The sequence below is a fragment of the Schistocerca gregaria genome, chromosome 1, assembly GCF_023897955.1.
Source record: "Schistocerca gregaria isolate iqSchGreg1 chromosome 1, iqSchGreg1.2, whole genome shotgun sequence".
Classification (NCBI taxonomy): domain Eukaryota; kingdom Metazoa; phylum Arthropoda; class Insecta; order Orthoptera; family Acrididae; genus Schistocerca; species Schistocerca gregaria.
In genome coordinates, this window is record NC_064920.1 from 897,493,584 (window position 1) to 897,514,942 (window position 21,359).

The following is a 21,359-nucleotide window of genomic DNA, read 5'->3' on the forward strand; positions in this document are numbered from 1 at the left end:
AGCAAAATACACGAAATACCATCTTAATGGAGGAGTCTAATGATCTTTCCGCAAACTGGGTAAGCATAAGGCAGATAAGCAATTTCTGGCTTTCCTCTGCCTTTCTCACTCTTAAGCTCTTCATCACGTGTAGTTCATTTTGACTGCAACGCCCACTCAATTTGTCAGTCTAGTGCCTATTCTGTCAGCACACTGTTAATAAGTTTTATTCTTTGGCATAGCTATCATTTTCTGGCTGCATTTGAGTTCTATGGACCACATTCTGCAGTACAGAATTGCTTTTTAACACATGGTGTTGGAGCAAGATATTACAGAGACAGAGCCGAGTGTGTTTAGGTTTCCTACGTACACTGCAACCGGCAAAACAGTCCATTTTTCTTTTAGAAAATACATCAAGCAAAGATAGCTTGCCCTCTTTTTCCAAGATCTGCCACAAATTTTATAAGATGTGGGGATAAAGTTTAAATATTCCAGGAACTCATCAATTTTTTTTTCTTTCACGTGTCCATTGACAGAATCATACTGGCGTGACCTTGGCGGATTCTAGTGTGCCTGCTTCAACATTTCCACGTGGAGGTTCATCGAGGCAGGCAATAATGGACATCTCATCACCACGCCATTGCTCTGTTTACAATATTTTCCATCAAACACAAAAAAATGACAAGAGAAGATGCCTAAAGAGTACAGAAACACAATTGTAATTTTTTTCCAAAATTAGTTCTGAAGATTCAACCACTTGGACTCTGATTAGAAAAGGGAGAGGTCATCAAAACTAATCATATTTGGATCCTGGATCCGCAGTCAGCAAATAAAGTGAGCAGACGTGCAAATGTGGCATTCACAATTTCCCACTTATTTGGTGAGAATGTATCTCAGTTATTTTGCAAGCTGCTATATAGGTTCACTAATATTATTAACTATGGTACTACAGGGAGCTGTAGATGATAAAAACTGTAGGGGAAGACAGAGATTGGAGTAAATCCAGCAAATAATTCTGGATGTATGTAGCAAGTACTACTCCGAGATGATGAAGGCGTTGGCACAGGAGAGGAATTCGTGGTGGGCTGCATCAAACCAGTCACAAGACTGATGACTTAAAAATAAAAATAAAATAAAATAAAGTTTTCACTAATATTATTAACTATAGGCCTTAGAGAAATGCCTCCCCTGTGTACCTGAAGAATTACATATAGTAATGGTGCCACATCTACTAATACTCTAAGACCCTTAATGGAGTTAAGTGGTAAGCCTGATTTACTGATAAGACTCATCATTTTCCCCTTGGCATTATTCACAGAGTCCAAGAACAGTCATCACCTTCCTCTCCACTTTATTCAGTGGTCTGATGTTAGATTATGTCCACACACACACACACACACACACACACACACACACACACACACAGGAACGTGCACATGTGCATTCAGTGCTAAGTGTTTACTCCATTGACAATCCTGATTTCTGATTTTGACTTGATTGCAGTTACAACATGGAAATATTTTGCATACCCGCAGAAGACAATCATCTCACAAATGAAGCAGCATAGGCCTGACCTGTAATACATTCCAGCTGTCAACTGCATGCTAAAGCTGTGATCTTAGTGTTGACATCAAAAAGCTGACAATTTGACAGTCATGGAATATCTTTGTACCTTACTTTCTGACTCACATTTGTATTTGGTTTAATATGTTATGCGATAGTTATCTTACCTGATTAAGAACATTTACCATTATAGCTTCTTTAAAACAACTTAAAAGATATTCTAAGTTTGTAGAGATGTTTTTGGAAGTATAAATCAATAGATTATGGAGGACCAAGTTACAACTGTGTTTTTAAGAATGAAAATTCTAGTGTTAAGAGATGGAATTAAACTCCAGGAAGGGCTGTTCAAAATAAAAGGTACAAAACGATGCTGTGGGTATGATTTGAAGTGTTTATCTGAAAGTGATCACCACACACCTGAGCACAACTATCCCACTGTTTCATAATCTAAAGTATAATCTGAAGTATTCCCTGTTCCCAGAAATTCCAGTGGCTGTGATAGGAGCCAGTGCTCCATCTTTGAGATGTTTTCTTAGTGGGCCAAACACATGGAAGTCACAGGGTTACATGTCTGGGCTGTAGGGCAGATGCTCAAGCTGCTCCCACCTGAACTTAGCCATTAAATTTGTGTGACCTCAGAGACATGTGGACACAAATTATCATGAAGCAGAATCAATTACTCTATGAGCAGCCCAGACTGTTTGCTCTTGATGGACTTGCATAAGTTATGGAGTGTCTCACAGCACAAGTCATCGATAATGGTTTTTCTGTGCTTGAGGAATTTGTTGAATATTGAACCTCGGATGTCAGAAAAGACCATGAGCATCACCTTGCCTGCCAAGGACACAGGTTTTCACTTTTTAGGGTGAGATGACAATACTACACATGTATCTCTAGATTTCTCACTACGTTATCAAAACACAGCACATGCAAATTTCAACCAGACAGCGTTTTGTAAATTTTCATTTAAACACTTTTTACACAAAAACCAAAAAGTTAACTGAGTGGAGACATCAGACAATAGAATAATTTCAACAGAAGTCCACTATCCAAGAAGTACAAATAGTTTACAGTCATTATTAAACATTAATTCTCTAGTTCAGGGGTTCCCAGATTTTTCCTCTGACGGAACATTGTGAGAATCTTGGTACTTCGATAACACGCCTTCATTCTTTTGAAGGTTAATAAAATTATTAAAAATGAGGAAAACTTGTTTTATTCAGTGATTATTTCAATTCTGAATCATAATTAATAACATAGTAACCATAATAAAATTTAAAAGGTATTTAGCATCATGAAAATGTTGAAACAAAGAGAGTCATGTTATTAACAGTTTTTCATGGAGCAGTTATTCACTTCTTACTTAAGACAACTTGGGAAACCCTGTTGTGTGTGAAACTTTCAGTTATATGTTTTCTTGTACAAATTCCTACCGCATCAATTGAGTGTAATTGGTATATTCTTTAGACATTCATAATATTGCCCTCTCACAACTTAATACTTGGGTAAATAAAAGTCATAACAATATATAATTATTCACTTGATTAGCAACATAAAAATCTAAAGCCTCATAAACTTAACTGCTACACCATATAACCAATTGTGTGCACACAGACATACACACACATGCATGAATTTGTTATATAAAGTTACCTTCTGGAGTTTCCAATTGCCACAAGAGCAGAATTCTTGGAATACAGAGTAACATCAACAGCATCATATTGAGAAAAGAGAAGATAAACCTGAAACAAGGCACAAGTATAATACAGCTGCTACCATATGATTACTGGCTGGAATGACAACAAATACAACAGATTCACCCCCCCCCCCCCCAGCCCCTGCAGATGTTTAAATAAACAGAACACTGCCAATTTTAGTTTCAATATTACAACCATCTTCAAAACACAGACCAAATGAAATGTTTCAGTACTTTCTGCATTAAGGGCTTTAGGTTTTATTCATTCCAAAAGTTAACTTTTGACTTCGCACAATTTAAACATGGTGAGACTACACGGACTATTTCAATACTAAAACCATGCTTTCTGATTTATACTACTGTATAATGAACAGTGAAGTTATTAGGCATTGTTTTAAAAAAGAAGTTTCAACTCAGACGATGAAGGCTTGACTGACATCATTCCATGCAGCCACATAACATCTGATTTAATGTGGATGACATAATGGAGGCCACAAGTGCATTAGAGGAAGGATGGTTAGCAATGTATTTCATGTTTTAGAGTCTTATGAGACAAAGTGATAGGTGTGACTGAGGTGATTATATCAGCTCCAATAAATTGCAAATACCCTAAAGAATAATCACTCCATGAAACACAATCTTGAGTATACTGTACAACATATAGAATATTGTTTTTTTCATTTATAATTATGCAGCTGTTCTACAAAGAAGTAATGGATGCATCACTTAACATGACATAATTAAGCAATTTCACCAAATCACAATTGTCTCTTATCTTAAACAAAATCTAGTATTTTATTTTAGCAAGACTATGCCTAGCTTGGTGAGAGAGCAACTTTTGAAAGTTACAGGAAACTATGAGACAGAACGTAATGACTAAACATAAACAGTCCACCAATGTAATGGCACTCAGAAGTGACAAACAGTGCATGTGGCTTCCTGCTCTCCAAGTTCACTGAATTACCTGTTCTGTAAATAAAGTTATTTGCTTAAACTACACTCTTCATTAAATTGTGCTTCAAAATATTCACCCAAACTCTGACATCTGATAAATGTAGGGTTCCATGATTACCATAGGGAAGCGACACCTGAGATCTGGAAGAACAGTAACAATGCTTACAGCTGATGGCATCAACAAAAAGGATGAGTAGTGAAAGGCAGTAAAAATATTTAAATGAGATGGATAATGAAATAGCAGCGAACAATGAATGGTAGCTGTGCTTCCAATACATCAAGACTGAACTCATCTGATATTTATAAGATTATATTTAGTAGCAAGAAGGAATTGTACGCAACAACCATTTGAGAACAAACAGGGAAGTGTCCAACTTAAATCAGACTGCATAACGAATATCAATCAGCATCGACCATCACAATGGAGCTGATGGAAATGGTAGACATACAGACCAAACAAGAGATTCTACAAAAGGCAAATATTGTGAAATGTGGACACGTAAAGGAACAGAGAATATACAGGTAGACGGAGGTAACAATTACCAGAAGACCGCTAAATATGTATGCATCACAAAACCCAATAATATGTATGCATCACAAAACCAAATATGTATGCATCACAAAACCAAATTTTGAGGAAAAGAAACAAATATTCTAGTCGATGACCAGAAAGTACACCACACAAATATTTGTTCAGATGTAGAAAAAATTTCAAACTTGCTTTAAATGTTCAGGATCATAAAACTAATGAGTAATAGTTGAGATCAGTCAACTCCTAAACACATCTGGGTACAAAAATTTGTGAGGAACTGAATGGAATCTTTGATCACACAGAATCAATTATTGGTAATGCAGGTGGCAAATATTGCTTCATTGGTAGCATACTGGGAAAATGCAGTCAGTCTGTTCAGGAAATTGCTGCTAAAATATTGTACCCCGTAGTTCTGACAGAGAATATTAAACATACAAAAAGAAGGGCAGCACAAATGATCTTAACTTCATTTGACCCATGGGAGAGAATATAAGAAATGTTGAAAAACCTAAAATAGCAGATGCTTGGAGTTAAAGATACAAACTACCTCACAAAAGGCAAATTACAAAGTTTTAAGAGCCAAAGTTAAATGAGAAATCTAAGAATATGCTGCAACTCCCAACAATGACTCCCGTAGTGACTAAAAACATAATAATATACTAATCACAGAACACAAATGGAATGTGATGAAATTTTAATATGTAGTGCAATGGGAAGTATCCTCCGCCATGCACCTAACAGTGGTTTGCATAGTATTAATGTTGATCAGATGCCTCCCCAAGCCTGTGGAGCATAATGAGGAGGATATCTATCTCAAGGAACAAGGAGATTCATGGGATTTCAAAAATGCAGAAAGTTGCAACATCCACTGTAAATTTTAAGAGGTTGTGGTAGTGTTGGCCAAAGATCTAACAATGGATCAATTTCAAGATGTAGAACAAGAATATGAGAGAATACAAGAGAGCAATAAAAGGAGGAGGAAAAGGGAAAGAATAAGAACAAGAAGATAGGTACCATGGAACAGAAAGAAGCAATAGTAGAGGCATAATCCGTATCACTTCAGGCAGGGGGGGTTTACCTTCACAGTTTCAGATATTATTGAATTTAGCATATGTTAAAGTTCAGGTGTAAGTAAGAAACACGCATTTTTTGTGTTCTCCATAAAATTCCTGCCCCAAGATACAAGCCTTCAAAGGTGACACATTTTGAAGATGTGAATTCCAGAATTTTTTTTTTTTTTAATGCTGTATCTCTGTAATGCTCTAGATATTTTGTTAGAGTTTTTGTATTTGAAAGATAATTGCTTTATGATTACAATAGTATCCTCCGCTTGGGCATATCTGTCAAAGTTCTTTTAATGTCAAATTTTTAAATTTTTGTTTTTAATAATTTACAGATTTTTTTTTTAAATGCCAATTCAGAAAAGTTAATTTTTTTCTGTTGATTGGTGGCATGTAGTACTATATTGTATGTAAAGGAGAGCTTCCACTTTTAAGTTGAACAGGTTTTATTTTTAAAAAATCTTTTTTAACTTTAAAGGGTAATGTATGTCTTCACTGAAGTTTCTTACTAATTTCTTAGTTACAACGTTTATTTCTATTGTCTTTGTTGCAGTTATTTCTTATCACTTCCTTTGTTGCAGACATTTCTTATGCTTTGTGTAGTTTCTTCTCAGTTTATTTGTCGTGGTTGTTCATTACATATTTCTGTATTGTAGTTGTTCAGGGCTAATTTGTTTACTGAAGAGGCTTCTAAGAAATCTGAGATCATCCCGTGAGTTCTGTGTTTTCATGAGAATTTTTCCAGTTGACACAGTTGCAGTGCAGTATGTTTTGTGAAAAGGGCTGTTTGAAGTGTCTCCTGACTGGGGCCACAGGAGAGTGAAGTGTGCTGACTATTTGCATATCCATAAAGAGTGATATATAAAGCAAACAAAAAAACAGACTTGTTTCAAGTTGGGAATATGTGTCCTCATTTGAAGTCTTTGTTTCAAAGTGTTTGTGTTCTAAATGTTTTGGCAGAATAATAACAATGATTATATCTGAACAAGATGAAGCATCCCATGGTACGGATGACACAGATTTTGCATCAATAGAGTAAGAATTTAATATCCTTAATCAATCAACTACAGAGGTAGGTGTAAGAAAGCGCTGTCAGTGAAGTCAAGTCATAAGCTCTAAGCATGAAGAAAGCACGGAGAAATTACTAAAGCTATGGATGAAAATATACAGCAAAACTGATCACACTCTGCAAAGTAGAAATTCCATCTTCAGAAGAAAATGAACCAAAGCACTCTTGCACCTGTTGCCAGGAATTTTTCACAAATATCAATTCAGCTGTTGAATATTGTGCATACTACATTGCATTATTCCAGGGATATTTTCAAAGACAGCAGTATCAAAGTACATAGTAGACAAACCAAGAAATGTGAGTCTTTGGAAGACCAGATCCCTATTATAGTTACTCTGTAGAAGCAGCTCAAGTTAAACTAGTGTAGTCATTTTATTTGGAAGATAAATGGGACTGTTCTTGCCAGAGTGCCAACAAATAACAGCTGAAGATCATAAAGTTGTGAAAGTAAAGAGTTACATGACTTGCAGTATTAAAGAAACTTTTGTAAGAGCAACTTTATAACTTCACATATTGAAAGATCAATATATTATGCACTGTGATCCAAGTGGGTAGTTCCACGCCCACCTAGAGATCTCAGTTTGTGTGTGTACTGCACAAATTTTGAACTTTGGGTGGTAACTTTGAAGACCTTACTGGAGCATGTAACACTGACACCTTGGTTGTGTGTGAAGTCAGTAGTCTGTGATGTAAAGTGAGTGACTTGGGTGCTTTCAAGAATGTGGTGACTGCCTTGGAAAGGAAAGACTATCTTTACACACACTTGGCCTGGAAGGTGTAACAGATAACTCTGCAGAAATTACATATGCGACATGGGAAGAAAATAAAATAATTAAGAAAACTGTTGCCTTTGGCAGTTTCACTGATGAACCTGGGAAATGCTCGGTGAAAGCAGTAACACACCAGCATCTGAAGAATTTTCAGCAACACATTGCAGAAATGAAAGGTTGTGTACAGGCTGAAGAACTAGGTTTGTTGCTTTACTGTGATTTTGCTGAGAACTGGTCCGTAATCCTCCCACAAGAAGTACAAGGGTATCATTTGAGTAACGGCCAGGTTTCAATTTTTACAGGAGTGACATATTTTCAAAACAAGACCACAAATATTGCAGTTATAAGTGATGACACAATACATGACTCAGCACATGCTTCATTAGCAATGCACAAAATTCTTCAACTGCAAACAGAGGCAGAGAAGATCATCATTATTTCTGATGGTGCTCCTAACCTCTTTGAATCAAGTAAGTCACTTGTGCCAACTGACTGGGTATACAGTGTTACTGGTCACGGAAAGGGGCCTTGGGACGGTGTAGTAGGCCTGCTGAAGCACCACGCTATAAAACATAATCTTTTCAGACCAAATACAACTGCGATTCAGAATTCTGAGGATTTTACAAGAGTCATGAAATCTTATACTTACACAGCTCTCATTCTTTTTTCAAAAGAGGAAATCAAAGAATTCCAGAAGAAAAAAGAAGAATGGTCCAAACAAACTACTCCTGTTAAAGGAATTCAGAAAACACATTTTGGTCTCGAAGTGATGGGCGAACTTATATTGCAAGCACTTTAAAGACCAAGAAAGAAGAAATTTCGTTGGTTCGGCCAAAACCTCAGAAACAACAGGATAATATAAAGATTCACAACCTGAGAACGGGGGTGTTTGTGGTGTGTCTGTATGACTGTGACTGGCGAATTGCAGAGATTATAGACACCAGTTATGCATTAAATGAAATTGTAGTGAACTTTATGCTACTGTAGGGCCTCAAGAATTTCGGTGTAAATTCTAGAGATACTCAGCTTTCCACCGTATCAAACACCCGATATTTTAAGTATGAGGGTGAGAGAGTGGAGATGTGTCTACCTCGCCACCTTTTTCTGTGTGTGCAGGATGGGCGTGTATCAGGAGAATACGGCAATACTGATGGGAGGATCGGTGCGGGCAAGTTGCCTTGCTCGTCATAGAAATTACACACACAGCACTAGGAGCAAGCGCACCTTACTCCGTGACAGTGCTACGTCAATCATTATTGTGAACAGGTGAACTGAGAAAAAGAAAAGACACTTACCGTATTTACTCGAATCTAAGCCGCACTTTTTTTCCGGTTTTTGTAATCCAAAAAACCGCCTGCGGCTTAGAATCAAGTGCAAAGCAAGCGGAAGTTCTGAAAAATGTTAGTAGGTGCCGCCACAACTAACTTCTGCTGTCGAATATATGTAGCGCTACTAAGGCATGCTTTGTAGGTACAAAGATAAATACTGGCGCCGAAACCTCTGGGTCAGTAAATAAATTTAAAAAAATAAAAAAAATAAAAAAAATAAAAAAGAAAGAAAGAAAGAAAGGTGGAGGACGAGCTTTTTTTTTCACCGCCCCGAGTTTCGACCACTGCAGTTTCATACATTATCCAACAAAGTAAATACAAATTCCATATTGTTCATCTTCGAATGTAGTAGAATTTCAATGTACTACTACGAAAATCCAACTGGCAAAACTGTTTGTGATGTTTGTCAATATGGCCAACTCTACGTTCCGAATTTTTTCCTTCCTGTGAGAAGAGATGGTTGCTAACAGGAACCTGATGAAATGTGAATCACATGCAGTATTGTCTTCACCATAAGAATAATACGAAATTAAACATTTTGCCATGTATTACACTCCTGGAAATTGAAATAAGAACACAGTGAATTGATTGTCCCAGGAAGGGGAAACTTTATTGACACATTCCTGGGGTCAGATACATCACATGATCACACTGACAGAACCACAGGCACATAGACACAGGCAACAGAGCATGCACAATGTCGGCACTAGTACAGTGTATATCCACCTTTCGCAGCAATGCGGGCTGCTATTCTCCCATGGAGACGATCGTAGAGATGCTGGATGTAGTCCTGTGGAATGGCTTGCCATGCCATTTCCACCTGGCGCCTCAGTTGGACCAGCGTTCGTTCTAGACGTGCAGACCACGTGAGACGACGTTTCATCCAGTCCCAAACATGCTCAATGGGGGACAGATCCGGAGATCTTGCTGGCCAGGGTAGTTGCCCTACACCTTCTAGAGCACGTTGGGTGGCACAGGATACATGTGGACGTGCATTGTCCTGTTGGAACAGCAAGTTCTCTTGCCGGTCTAGGAATGGTAGAACGATGGGTTCGATGACGGTTTGGATGTACCGTGCACTATTCAGTGTCCCCTCGACGATCACCAGAGGTGTACGGCCAGTGTAGGAGATCGCTCCCCACACCATGATGCTGGGTGTTGGCCCTGTGTGCCTCGGTCGTATGCAGTCCTGATTGTGGCGCTCACCTGCACGGCGTCAAACACGCATACGACCATCATTGGCACCAAGGCAGAAGCGACTCTCATCGCTGAAGACGACACGTCTCCATTCGTCCCTCCATTCACGCCTGTCGCGACACCACTGGAGGCGGGCTGCACGATGTTGGGGCGTGAGCGGAAGATGGCCTAATGGTGTGCGGGACCGTAGCCCAGCTTCATGGAGACGGTTGCGAATGGTCCTCGCTGATACCCCAGGAGCAACAGTGTCCCTAATTTGCTGGGAAGTGGCGGTGCGGTCCCCTACGGCACTGCGTAGGATCCTACGGTCTTGGCGTGCATCTGTGCGTCGCTGCGGTCCGGTCCCAGGTTGACGGGCACGTGCACCTTCCGCTGACCACTGGCGACAACATCGATGTACTGTGGAGACCTCACGCCCCACGTGTGAGCAATTCGGCGGTACATCCACCCGGCCTCCCGCATGCCCACTATACGCCCTCGCTCAAAGTCCGTCAACTGCACAAACGGTTCACGTCCACGCTGTCGCGGCATGCTACCAGTGTTAAAGACTGCGATGGAGCTCCGTATGCCACGGCAAACTGGCTGACACTGACGGCGGCGGTGCACAAATGCTGTGCAGCTAGCGCCATTCGACGGCCAACACCACGGTTCCCAGTGTGTCCGCTGTGCCGTGCGTGTGATCATTGCTTGTACAGCCCTCTCGCAGTGTCCGGAGCAAGTATGGTGGGTCTGACACACCAGTGTCAATGTGTTCTTTTTTCCATTTCCAGGAGTGTATTTCGTGTTTGCTGCTATCTCATTTAAATCCTGTCTGCCTAATAAACTACGAAACTGGAGTGAGACAACAGCAAACACGGAAGAATATACGTATCGTGTCATGTTTATATTCGTATTATTCTTATGCCTAATAGTGATACAGTCAGAAATGAAGCAAAGCAACTGAATAGATTTTTAAATCTAAGATGACTAATTTCTGTGCAGAATTTGATGTACTAAAGAAGCGGCCGCAAAGATTTTCAAACGGAGAAAACTTTTCGTCTAACTCTCGTTCAGAACATGTTATGTCATACGCAGTGTATTATTTGGTTCTTGGTGATCATTATCAAAGAAAGCAGCAGTGTAAGTAACAACAAATAGCAGTCTCTTGCCATTGTTTCGCTAATGAGATGATTCCTCTCTCTCTCTCTCTCTCTCTCTCTCTCTCTCTCTCTCTCTCTCTCTCTCTCTTTTAATTGTAAGCGGCGGTAGCGGGCAGAAAAGCAAGCCATGCCGCGAGCGGCGACAGGCCATAAACACACACTATCAGCCTGTGACAAACAATGCATGACACAGTACAGTAATGCATTTTCAGCCTAGAGTGACATAAACACCTATAACAAAGGAAATGGCACCTATCAGATCAAAGCAAAATAAGCAATTGATTCAAACCAGATGAAGCACGTGAAAAAGGAAGGTTACCCATATAAATACAGACGGAGTGCCTGATGCATAGCAATGGATATCTGGTAAAGCTAAACTGCTAAGCTTACGACTCGAACCAAACTACTGTAGCTGTATCATCATTCATTCGACCTAAATTGTGTCTCATATTACAATGGACCAACTTTGTTTCGATTTGGAGGTGTGGCCTGAAACTTTTCTCTCCCCTTCAATTTCAAGTCTCAAAATTCAGGTGCGGCTTAGATTCGGGAATTTTTTTTTTTTTTTCCCTTTATTTAGAGTCACATTTTTCAGGTGCGGCTTAGATTCGAGTGCGGCTTAGATTCGAGTAAATACGGTACTTTTACTTACTTACTGACTGACTGTCTAGAGTTGGGGGTGGTGGACTTGCGAGAACCTTGAGAGGTTTTTGGAAGCGTATTTATTGTAAAAGTATGTAATAGCTTCTGATGGACCGAGAGTCACTGGGCTTACGAAATGTGATTCATTTATGTGAAAACTGTTATGTGGTGTTCTGTTTGTGGAAGTGAAATACAGCAGGATTGATTTAAAAGTATCCTGAGTGTACGCAATCATTTTAAGAGTAGAGAAAATTCCTCCAATCAGCATCATATCTTCGGAGAAGAAACTGGGCAGATTGTCGCAGCCAACTATCCTGAAAATAAGATCGGCAAAACACCTCCAAGTAAGTCCAATGATGAAGGGGACATGCAAGTCGTGCACACCCACACCACATTGCTTCCTCTAGTCGCTAGAAACTGCCAGAACGTGGCAACGGACGTGATCAGGACTTGAAAAGGAGGAATTTTTTTTTAATGTAAATTGAGACAAGAATATATTGAGAGTTGCCATAACAACCAGTGGTAACAAGACTGAGAAACTGTTTCGAGTAATTGCGTGGTATCCAATAAACCAAAGGAAGAAAGTTGTGAATGCAACACAATGTAAGATGGGAAAAAGTAATAATGCCAAGAGAATGGAGAGAAGATCTCAACTTTTTGATTAAGGAGTTTTTGATGTGAGGAGGAAGTATTTCTCACCCATGCACATCGTGCCTGTGCGAGTCAGTAACCAACTGATGTCGAAGCAGTAACTAGCCAATAATGTTGACGCAGTAACAAGCCGCTGACGCTGGCGCAGTAACGTGCCACCATTGCTGACTGCAACAACTGCTGTTCACTGTTGCTGACTTCGTGTCTGCTCTTCGATGCTGCAACCAACATTCAACGCTGTGGTACCTGCGCTATTCACCGGTGCCGATTCTACACTTGCTCACCGATGCAGCCAAAATCTTTATGTTGGGTGAGCGAAAAACAATAATTTTTTGGTAAAGTTGAGGAGACCATTGCACGATAAACTGTTATTATGGTTACTGTATTCAGGGGTGAACTTTCTTTAGATGATCACTATGTCCAAGATCCATACAATTATAGATCAACAAACTTCAGAGCCAGCCATGGCAATGACTGTAACAAAGTAAATGCCATACTGGACTGAGGTAGCAAATCTAATTAAAGCACTAAGCCTTAAATTAGATAACCAGAGACAAGAACAGAGAGCAGATTCAGCTTCTTTAAGACAATAACTAAATGCTCAAAATGCATCGTTAAGACAGGAACTGAGTGTTTCCTTAAGAAAGGAACTGAATGATACTTTAAGTGAAAAGTTAGAAGCACAGAGTGTAACTTCAACTGCTCAAATTGCCTCTTTGGTAAATGAAATAAGTACTAGTTTAAGTGAAAAGTTATAAGTGCAGGGTGAAGCTTTAGATTCTAAGTTTGATGTATTAAATGATAAAGTGGAGAATTTGCTATTAGATTTGAAGGGTGAATTACGTAATTCCTTTATTGTCCAGATGAATCAAATGTTTACTGAATATAACCCAAGACAGGATGTGCAACTTCAAGATTAAACTAAAAAATTAGAATTTTACATTGAAGATAAATGTAATAATGTAGAAAAAGCACTTGTTGAAAAGTTAAGATCATTTCAAAGTATAAGCAATGTCACCTTCGATGTGGTAAATCAGAGGTTGCACACCCTGAAGGATAGTATTGAGAAACAAGATAAGATAATTTCTTTTGTACAATTGCAAACTGCAGATATCAACATATGAGTTGATATCATGGAAAGGGATTTTAAGGAGAAACTAGCAACATCAGACACCATAAATATAAGCGGTTTGGAGGAACAGGTAGAGGAGATGGTAGACAGAAAAGTTGCTGTGAGGGTAACCTCCAACAACTTGTCTACAATTCTCTCTTACGTACTCAATGACACTAAGAAAAATGTCTATGAGTTATGGAAAGAATTCAAACTTGACCAGGACAGATTAGAAAATAGAATAACTTCACTTAATGCCATGCTTCCTAGTAAAATAGTAATTGTTTTGTTGTGGGGAAGACTTTCACACAAAATTTAATGAGAAATATTGGTCTGTAAGCATTCGAGTGAGGTTAATGTCAGATCCATGGGATCCGGGCGGAGTCACATCTGTTCCCCAGGGACGTTAACATTCTGTGTTAATGGGCAGAGTGACATCCGTCGGTTCCTGAGTTGTTTTCGGTGTTACTTTCATATTAGTTTTCCCACACCAAATTCCTTTCAAATCTTCAATTACTCTGTAACCTACTCATAACCTCTTAAACTATCTTATCATGTTAGTTTTTCAGACTGTGACTAATATAAGAGAATCACGAATAAACAGTGACCTCTAAACATAAAACGGAACAAACAGAATAATAATTTATTGGAAAATCAGTATGATTGTACTAGGTAAGCAAAACGATATCGAGATGACATGGACCGAACACAGAATTTTATGTGGGTATAAAAGATAATATGAAATGACTAACTAGATGACTAGTTTATATAATAGTGTATGATTTTCTAATTTATTGAAAATTTCATACCTTTTGATGAGATGTGATGTTGACGGGGAGGGTTTATATAGATTTTGAAAGGGGTGGGTAGTGTAGGGACAAACATGACTAACACAACACAACACAACACAACACAACACAACACACACACACACACACACACACACACACACACACACACACACACCTTTCATACGACCCTCGCAGACAAATGTAACTGATTCTTCACCATCTGCTGTTCCACAGGAGTTGCTAAGGTCTTTCTTCGGGGACTTCAAAGGTGAAGGTGAGAATGTCCATTCTGCAGCAGACATTTAACATCATATCATCATACCTACTCCAGCTTCTCCCTCAAGTAGGGTACCAGTGAAGTAGGGATCCAGGGGAAGGAGGATAGGAAGGGTTTTCCCGTCTTTGGGGCTATCTTCTTTTTCTCCTTCGATCTTAGCAACCATCTCTATTTTTTCCTTTCTTACTTTTCATCTGAGTACCGGCCTATCTTTCCCTCTTTCCATATGCTTATACTTCTATCGCTAAAGTCCTTCTCATTCTCCGTGGTTTCCTACAACCTTCAACTTATTTCAAATAAGTAGGCCGAAGAATCTGGCTGCATGAACACACATCGACACACACACAAAATTACACTTTAACACAAACATGAAAATTATGGTCTAGAAACCTAAAGCAATGTCAGAAATGCCAAGGGATGTAGGGGAATACGAACTGTGTACTCGCTTGCACCTGTTACTCTCCCACCGTCCATCATCCCCCTCACTCCCAAACCGAGTTTCCCACAGTAGTCGCCACACTGGGCCACCGCTGGCGGAACATTGCTTCTAATGGGGCCTTCACAAGGCGCTGCTGACCGGCCAAACCGCCAGTCACTGTGTTTCAACAATCAGCACACTTCTGTCGGCTTGGCACTGGCAATAGAAACAGTGGCAGTATCAAAGTTGTTCACAGCAACAGCTGCACCAGCCCAGAGTTGAGGTGTGCCGCTCCGCGCAATTTGAAGGATTGCGCGCCCCCAATAAACTGTGCCACATACTATATATTCCTACAGAAGTTGCCTTTGTATGTTACTTTGTAACACTAAAAGAGATGCCCGGTTTTATGAATAAGTTTACTGTACAATACTTCTTTTCGGCAAATAAACATATACAGTTCGATTATCCGAACCAACCAGTTTTCTGAATACCCATGTCCCCCAATTACTCCGGATAATCAATGCTCTACTGTATGTACATCTGTATCTATGTACATATTACATTGTTGATATGTGACTGTTCTGCATCGTTATTTTTGTTGCTCTAAAATATATTTACAGGTGCCGTGCTAGTCCTAGGATAAAAGTTGGTAAATACAGGTAGACATAGCATCTACCATGTGTGTACATGATATCTGTTTATATAGTAAAAGTGAGGAGTGAAAGAGGACTCTTAGGGTATAAGATGAAGTATTAGAAAGTGGAATTTGAGTGTAAAGTAGATTGGTAATTTTACCAGAGAGTAGAATAGTATACATAAAGATGAATGTTCAGACAATGAACCGGGAGGCCAATGATGAAGGGGATGTGTAAGTCTTGCACAGCAGCACCTCAATGCTTCTTCTAGTCGCCAGAAACCACAAGACTACCAAATGGAACAGCCTCGGGCTATAGGTTTCAGCTGAAGGACAGCAACAATGCCATCAGTGCTCACTTCCTGTTCACAAAGTTTTGAAGATTTTAAGTGCTCAATTTCCTACTGGTTCAACAGCAAGGCATTACTCTATATCAAAGGAAAATACTGAAGCAGTGGAACACATTTGTAGTTCATTGACTGGTTAATTTCAGTATAAAACAGATTGCACAGAAGTTGTATAAATTGAAAACTTTAAGTCTCTTGACCTTTCACTTAGATTTGGAAACCATTTAAAATGCTTGAAAAATGAGTCTCTTATTCATCTTTCAGAACTAAAATTATGTTAAATAAGTCTAGGTTTTGATTTTTATGAGCCTGTTATATAATAATGTTGTAATAAAACAGGTTTTAAGTATGACAAAACTGCAATTGTTTATAAAACTTGTTCAACCTAAAACAGGGAAGCTCTCATTTTCAAGGAATGTAGAACTATATGGTACTAATCAACAGAAAAAAAGAGAAATTTTAAGGATTGGCATTTTTGAAGGAAAAAAAATCCACAAAATATAAAAAAAGTTCAGAATGCTGTGGTAAAAGAACTTTGACAGATATGTCCAAATGGAGGATTTATTTGTAATCATTAAGCAATTACCTGCCAAGTTTATATGTGCATTTAATATCTGATCAGTGAAAGCACGTAATACTTCATATTTACAAATATGTGAAACTACTCTTCAATACAGCACTTTTCCAAGAATTTTGGATCAAGCTGTCAGAAGTGAGATTTTGCAATAGCTGCTAGCATCAGACCTAATTTTAGATGTGGTGCAGTTGTCTCTGTGCCCTTTAAGAAAGGACAGGGCTCATATCTGACTGAAGTTATCACAGAAGAATGCAAGTTCATGTGCATTCTTTCTCTACCACATCAGGATAAGGTATAGGCATTCCAGTTATTTTTAAATAATACACTTAATTGCTATATTTTCTATTAAACCAATAGAAACTTTGAAGAGAAAGGTTACCTCATCTTCTGATAGTTTTCTGTTTGTTCTTGTTTCTACATATATCCATTGAGGTCGCCTCGACTCTGGATCAGGACCACTGAGACACTGAAAAATTGAAAGGAGTGTTTGCATTACATCAAACGAATATCATCATAACATAAAATGTCTCTGCATGTGTGAGAAATCAAAGCTGAATATTCGTACTTCGAAGCTACTAAAGAGATAACAGAGCTCAATACTGCATTTCCACAGCAGCAGTTAGAAAATAAACACTCATTTTACAAAGAGGTACATAGAATTCAGATATGATCTACCATCTTCAACTTTTGTAGCTATGTTGCCCTCAGTTGCACATAATACAGTGTTGACAGAAAGTGTCAGTTTGTTTACTGTTACAAACAAATTAATTCTTCAAGTCAAATTTGACGTACCCATACACTAAATGGCCACAGACTAGTCTAGTGCAACATTCATTTTTTTATATGTATTTACAAAGACAGTAAAACATGAAGAACAACTAGTAATCCAGCAGCAACAGCACTTTCCTGGCCTGCACTGACTGCTACTACCAAGCATGCAGTCCACAGCTCGTGGTCTACTGGCTAGCGTTGCTGCCTCTGGATCACGGGGTCCCAGGTTTGATTCCCGGCTGGTTTGGGGATTTTCTCTGCCAAGGGACTGGGTGTTTGTGTTGTCGTCATCGTCGTTGTTGTTGTTATTGTCATCACCTTGACAGTGGCTCGATTGGACTGTGTACAAAAATTTAGGCTGCGTAAAAATTAGGACTTCGTATGGGTGCTGATGACCACGCAGTTGAGTGCCCAACAAACCTGTCATCATCATCAAACCAAGTATGCAGCGCCACTGGATTGCTGCTGGACCGCTGTTTATTCTTCATGTTTTTCTGTCCCTCTTAATATATACTGACAAAACGAATGTCGCACTGGACTAATCAAGGACTGCTCTATCGAATGGGCTAGTGAAATTCTTTAAAAATCATTTTGTTTGTAAGGGGCATCAAACCAATGCTTTCCATTGACAATGGGTGTCGCATGAAAGACATGACATGCACTGTTTGTTTGGGACGACTCCGATTACACAACACAAAAACGAGATCAAAAATATCTTGTGAAATACCAGAGAAAATTTGCCTGTTGACTCTTATAAGAGACACCCTGTATATGCAGTACATGAAAACAATTACTTTTACTGATCAACAGCACAAGCGGTTCTAAGCAATCAGATTTAGACCCATGTTGAAACACCCATATTAGTACATGATGTAGTCTCCATGAGCGGCAATGCAGGAGCTGACTCTGGCATCCAGTCGATTGTACAGAAGACAAATACCAGACGAGTTACTCCTTGTCCCATCATATCTGTTACATGCTTGATGTGTGGGCAAGCATTATCCCGTTAGAACAACACATCATCTTCCTGGTGCAAGAATGGCAAAAGAACAGGTGTAACAACATTCTGCATGTACTGAACACCAAGGGTGAATGAGAGTTGTAGTTTATTGCACCCCAGTTCATAAGGCCTGGGGTGAGTCCAGTGTGTCAGGGATGAATGCACTCTACGTAACAGCACTCACCAGGTCTATGTCATAAGCGCACAAGATTATCATTTGTGTGTTCGAAGAATCTGCTTTCATTGCTGAAGACCATGGCGCACCATTCTATCTTCCAAGTGATAATCAGGGGGCACTAGTCGAGCCATGCACATATATGCTGCGGCATTAGTGGAAGACAGACTAGAGGTGTGCGTGCCCGTAGTCCTATTGCTAATAACCGGTTTGCAACAGTTTATGTTGACACACCTGGACTCACAAGCCTCTCATCTGTGCTCTACAATCTGCCACTGCTACCCTTATGATAAAGTGATCCTGACCGGTGTCTGTGTTGTGTGGACATCTGCAACCTCATCTACAAGCGTGAGAATGTTCATAAGAGCACTGATACAAGCATGAAAAACTGACGCAGGACATACTACCTGTGTGACAGTTCTGCGAAAGAACTACTGTGCCACTTGGAAAGTCACAATTTAACGCCTTTCAAACTTGCTCAGTTGCCTGTAGGAAGCATGAGTCCATCTCTATGGCATGGTTGCCTGCTTGCTTCACACTTTTGCACCACACTGAGCATTCCAGCTGTGAGCAATCCCCATAAAAGGATAGGCACAGGTGACACTCTGGTAGCTATGCCACTATACTACCTGTCAGCAGACAACATTGAAACTGTGATCACTACATCTACTAATCACCAGGTGGCATATGCCATCATTCGAGCATCGTACCAAAACACACACTCACACATTTACACCCACACCTAATCATACCAAAACAAATACCATCTCCATCTCTCTCTCTCTCTCTCTCTCTCTCTCTCTCTCTCTCTCTCTCTCTCTCACACACACACACACACACACACACACACACACACACACACACACACAACATCTGAAACGTAACATCTAAATGTGTTTTCTGTTCCTAGAGCTGTGAAGAGTGAAAATGAAATTTTAAATGACAGTTATCCGAAGAAGAATAGTTGTAACAAAGAAACTAGAATACAAAATGTAAATCAACATCCACAAAATCTGTAAGTAGAGCTTCACATTACTTAACATCACAGATTAGCAAAAAGTGCCAGAACTGTTTACAGCCAACATAGACGACATCCAAAATGTAAACAGAGTAGCACAATTAAAAATATGTAAATATTCCAGGCCACTGAAAATACCTTGTGAAGGAAAAATCTGAAACATGTATGGCACTAAAAACTATGTTTTAGTCAGTTGTGATTCGACAGTCCCAAAATAATAATTTCCGACATACCACAATACTCTACCAAACAGCCAATATTTAAAATTAATTTTGAAATTTCAGAAATGAAATAAATAGATTCAATTTCTTTTAAAAATATGTTCTTCATTTATTTCCATAAGCTAGAATTTCCCTGATGTAGCACAGCAACGAGTATGAGGTCTGCGACCTATGTATGCCACAGCTAGCATATCGAAAGATTTGCATTACAGTGTGCCAGCCATCTCATTGTTCACAGACAGTGACAATGCTTCACAAAGCAGGTAGTAAGCCACAGCTCAGCAGGACGTGCACAGCCTGGAACAGCCTGCTTTCCATGATTGTCTAAAGCACCCCCCCCCCCCCCCACCCTCCTATTTTTTTAACAAATACCTTTAGTGCCTATTCTGTAACAAACTCTTAGGTCTTAATGAAAAAGGATGAAGGTTTCTTTACTTGGGCGGTGAGGGGTAACTAGGGGGAGGGGGTGTTTATCAGTCTTGTGATTGGTTTACTGCAGGGCATCTTCACTTTTTCACCTGTACCAACCTCTTCATCTCAGAGTAGCACTTGCACCCAGTTTTCTCAGGTATTTACTCCTTACAGCTTTTATCCTCTACAGCAACCTCTAATGCCATGTAAGTTATTCCCTGATGTTTTAAAATGTCGTACTATCGTGCCTCCTCTTCTTGTCATTATTCATTCCTTTCCTCATCAATTCCGGTGTGCTAAATACACATTCTCACAAATTTCTTTCTCAAATTAAGGTCAATATTTGATAATAGTAGACTTCCTTCAGGCAGGAACGCCCTTTCGCCTATTCTAGTCTGCTTGTATATCTTCCTTGCTTTGTACACCATGTGCTATTTTGCTTCGAAGGTAAAAGAATTCCTTCACTTCCTTTATTTCTTGGTCACCAATTTTGAGGCAAAGTCTATCAATAATCTCATTTCTGCTATGACTCACTACTTTATCTTTCTTTCATTTACCATCAATGTCCTCATTAGACTGTTCATTTCTGTTATTCTTCTTTACTATCACTGAAGATAGCAATGCCACCAGCGAATTTCATTACTGATATCATTTCACACTGAATTTTAATCCCACTGTTCCCTTGCACTCTCGTTGGAAAGAATACGGTTTGCATAAGATTATATGAATTAAGGAGGTCTACCAGCATCCTTTTCCTTGCACAATCACTTATACAATAAATATTGAAGTCACCACATATAACTAACTTTTTGTATTTCCTATAAAGTGAACCAAGAACCTCCTCTAGCTTTAGCAAAAATGTTGTGAAATCGGAGTTTGGGGATCTATAAATAACAACAGTTAGAAGTTTAACTCCACTAAATTTAACCAAATCTGCACAAGATTCAAACACCTTTTCAGTGTAGTACTTTGAAACATCAATTGACTCACATGGGATACCATTTTTCACATACATGGCAAGTCCCCC

General features: G+C 39.2%; 1 protein-coding gene across 1 annotated transcript in view; it reads right to left on the minus strand.

Annotated features, from left to right (window-relative positions):
* The window catches only part of LOC126274332 (pre-piRNA 3'-exonuclease trimmer-like), a 209,310-nt gene that overhangs the window by 67,563 nt on the left and 120,388 nt on the right, over positions 1-21,359 (minus strand). Inside the window, exons 9-10 of the mRNA XM_049977104.1 lie at positions 17,116-17,202; positions 3,196-3,284 (exon numbers count right to left, since the gene is read on the minus strand). Coding sequence (XP_049833061.1) covers positions 3,196-3,284; positions 17,116-17,202 — 176 coding nt within the window. The remainder of the gene's footprint in view (positions 1-3,195; positions 3,285-17,115; positions 17,203-21,359) is intronic.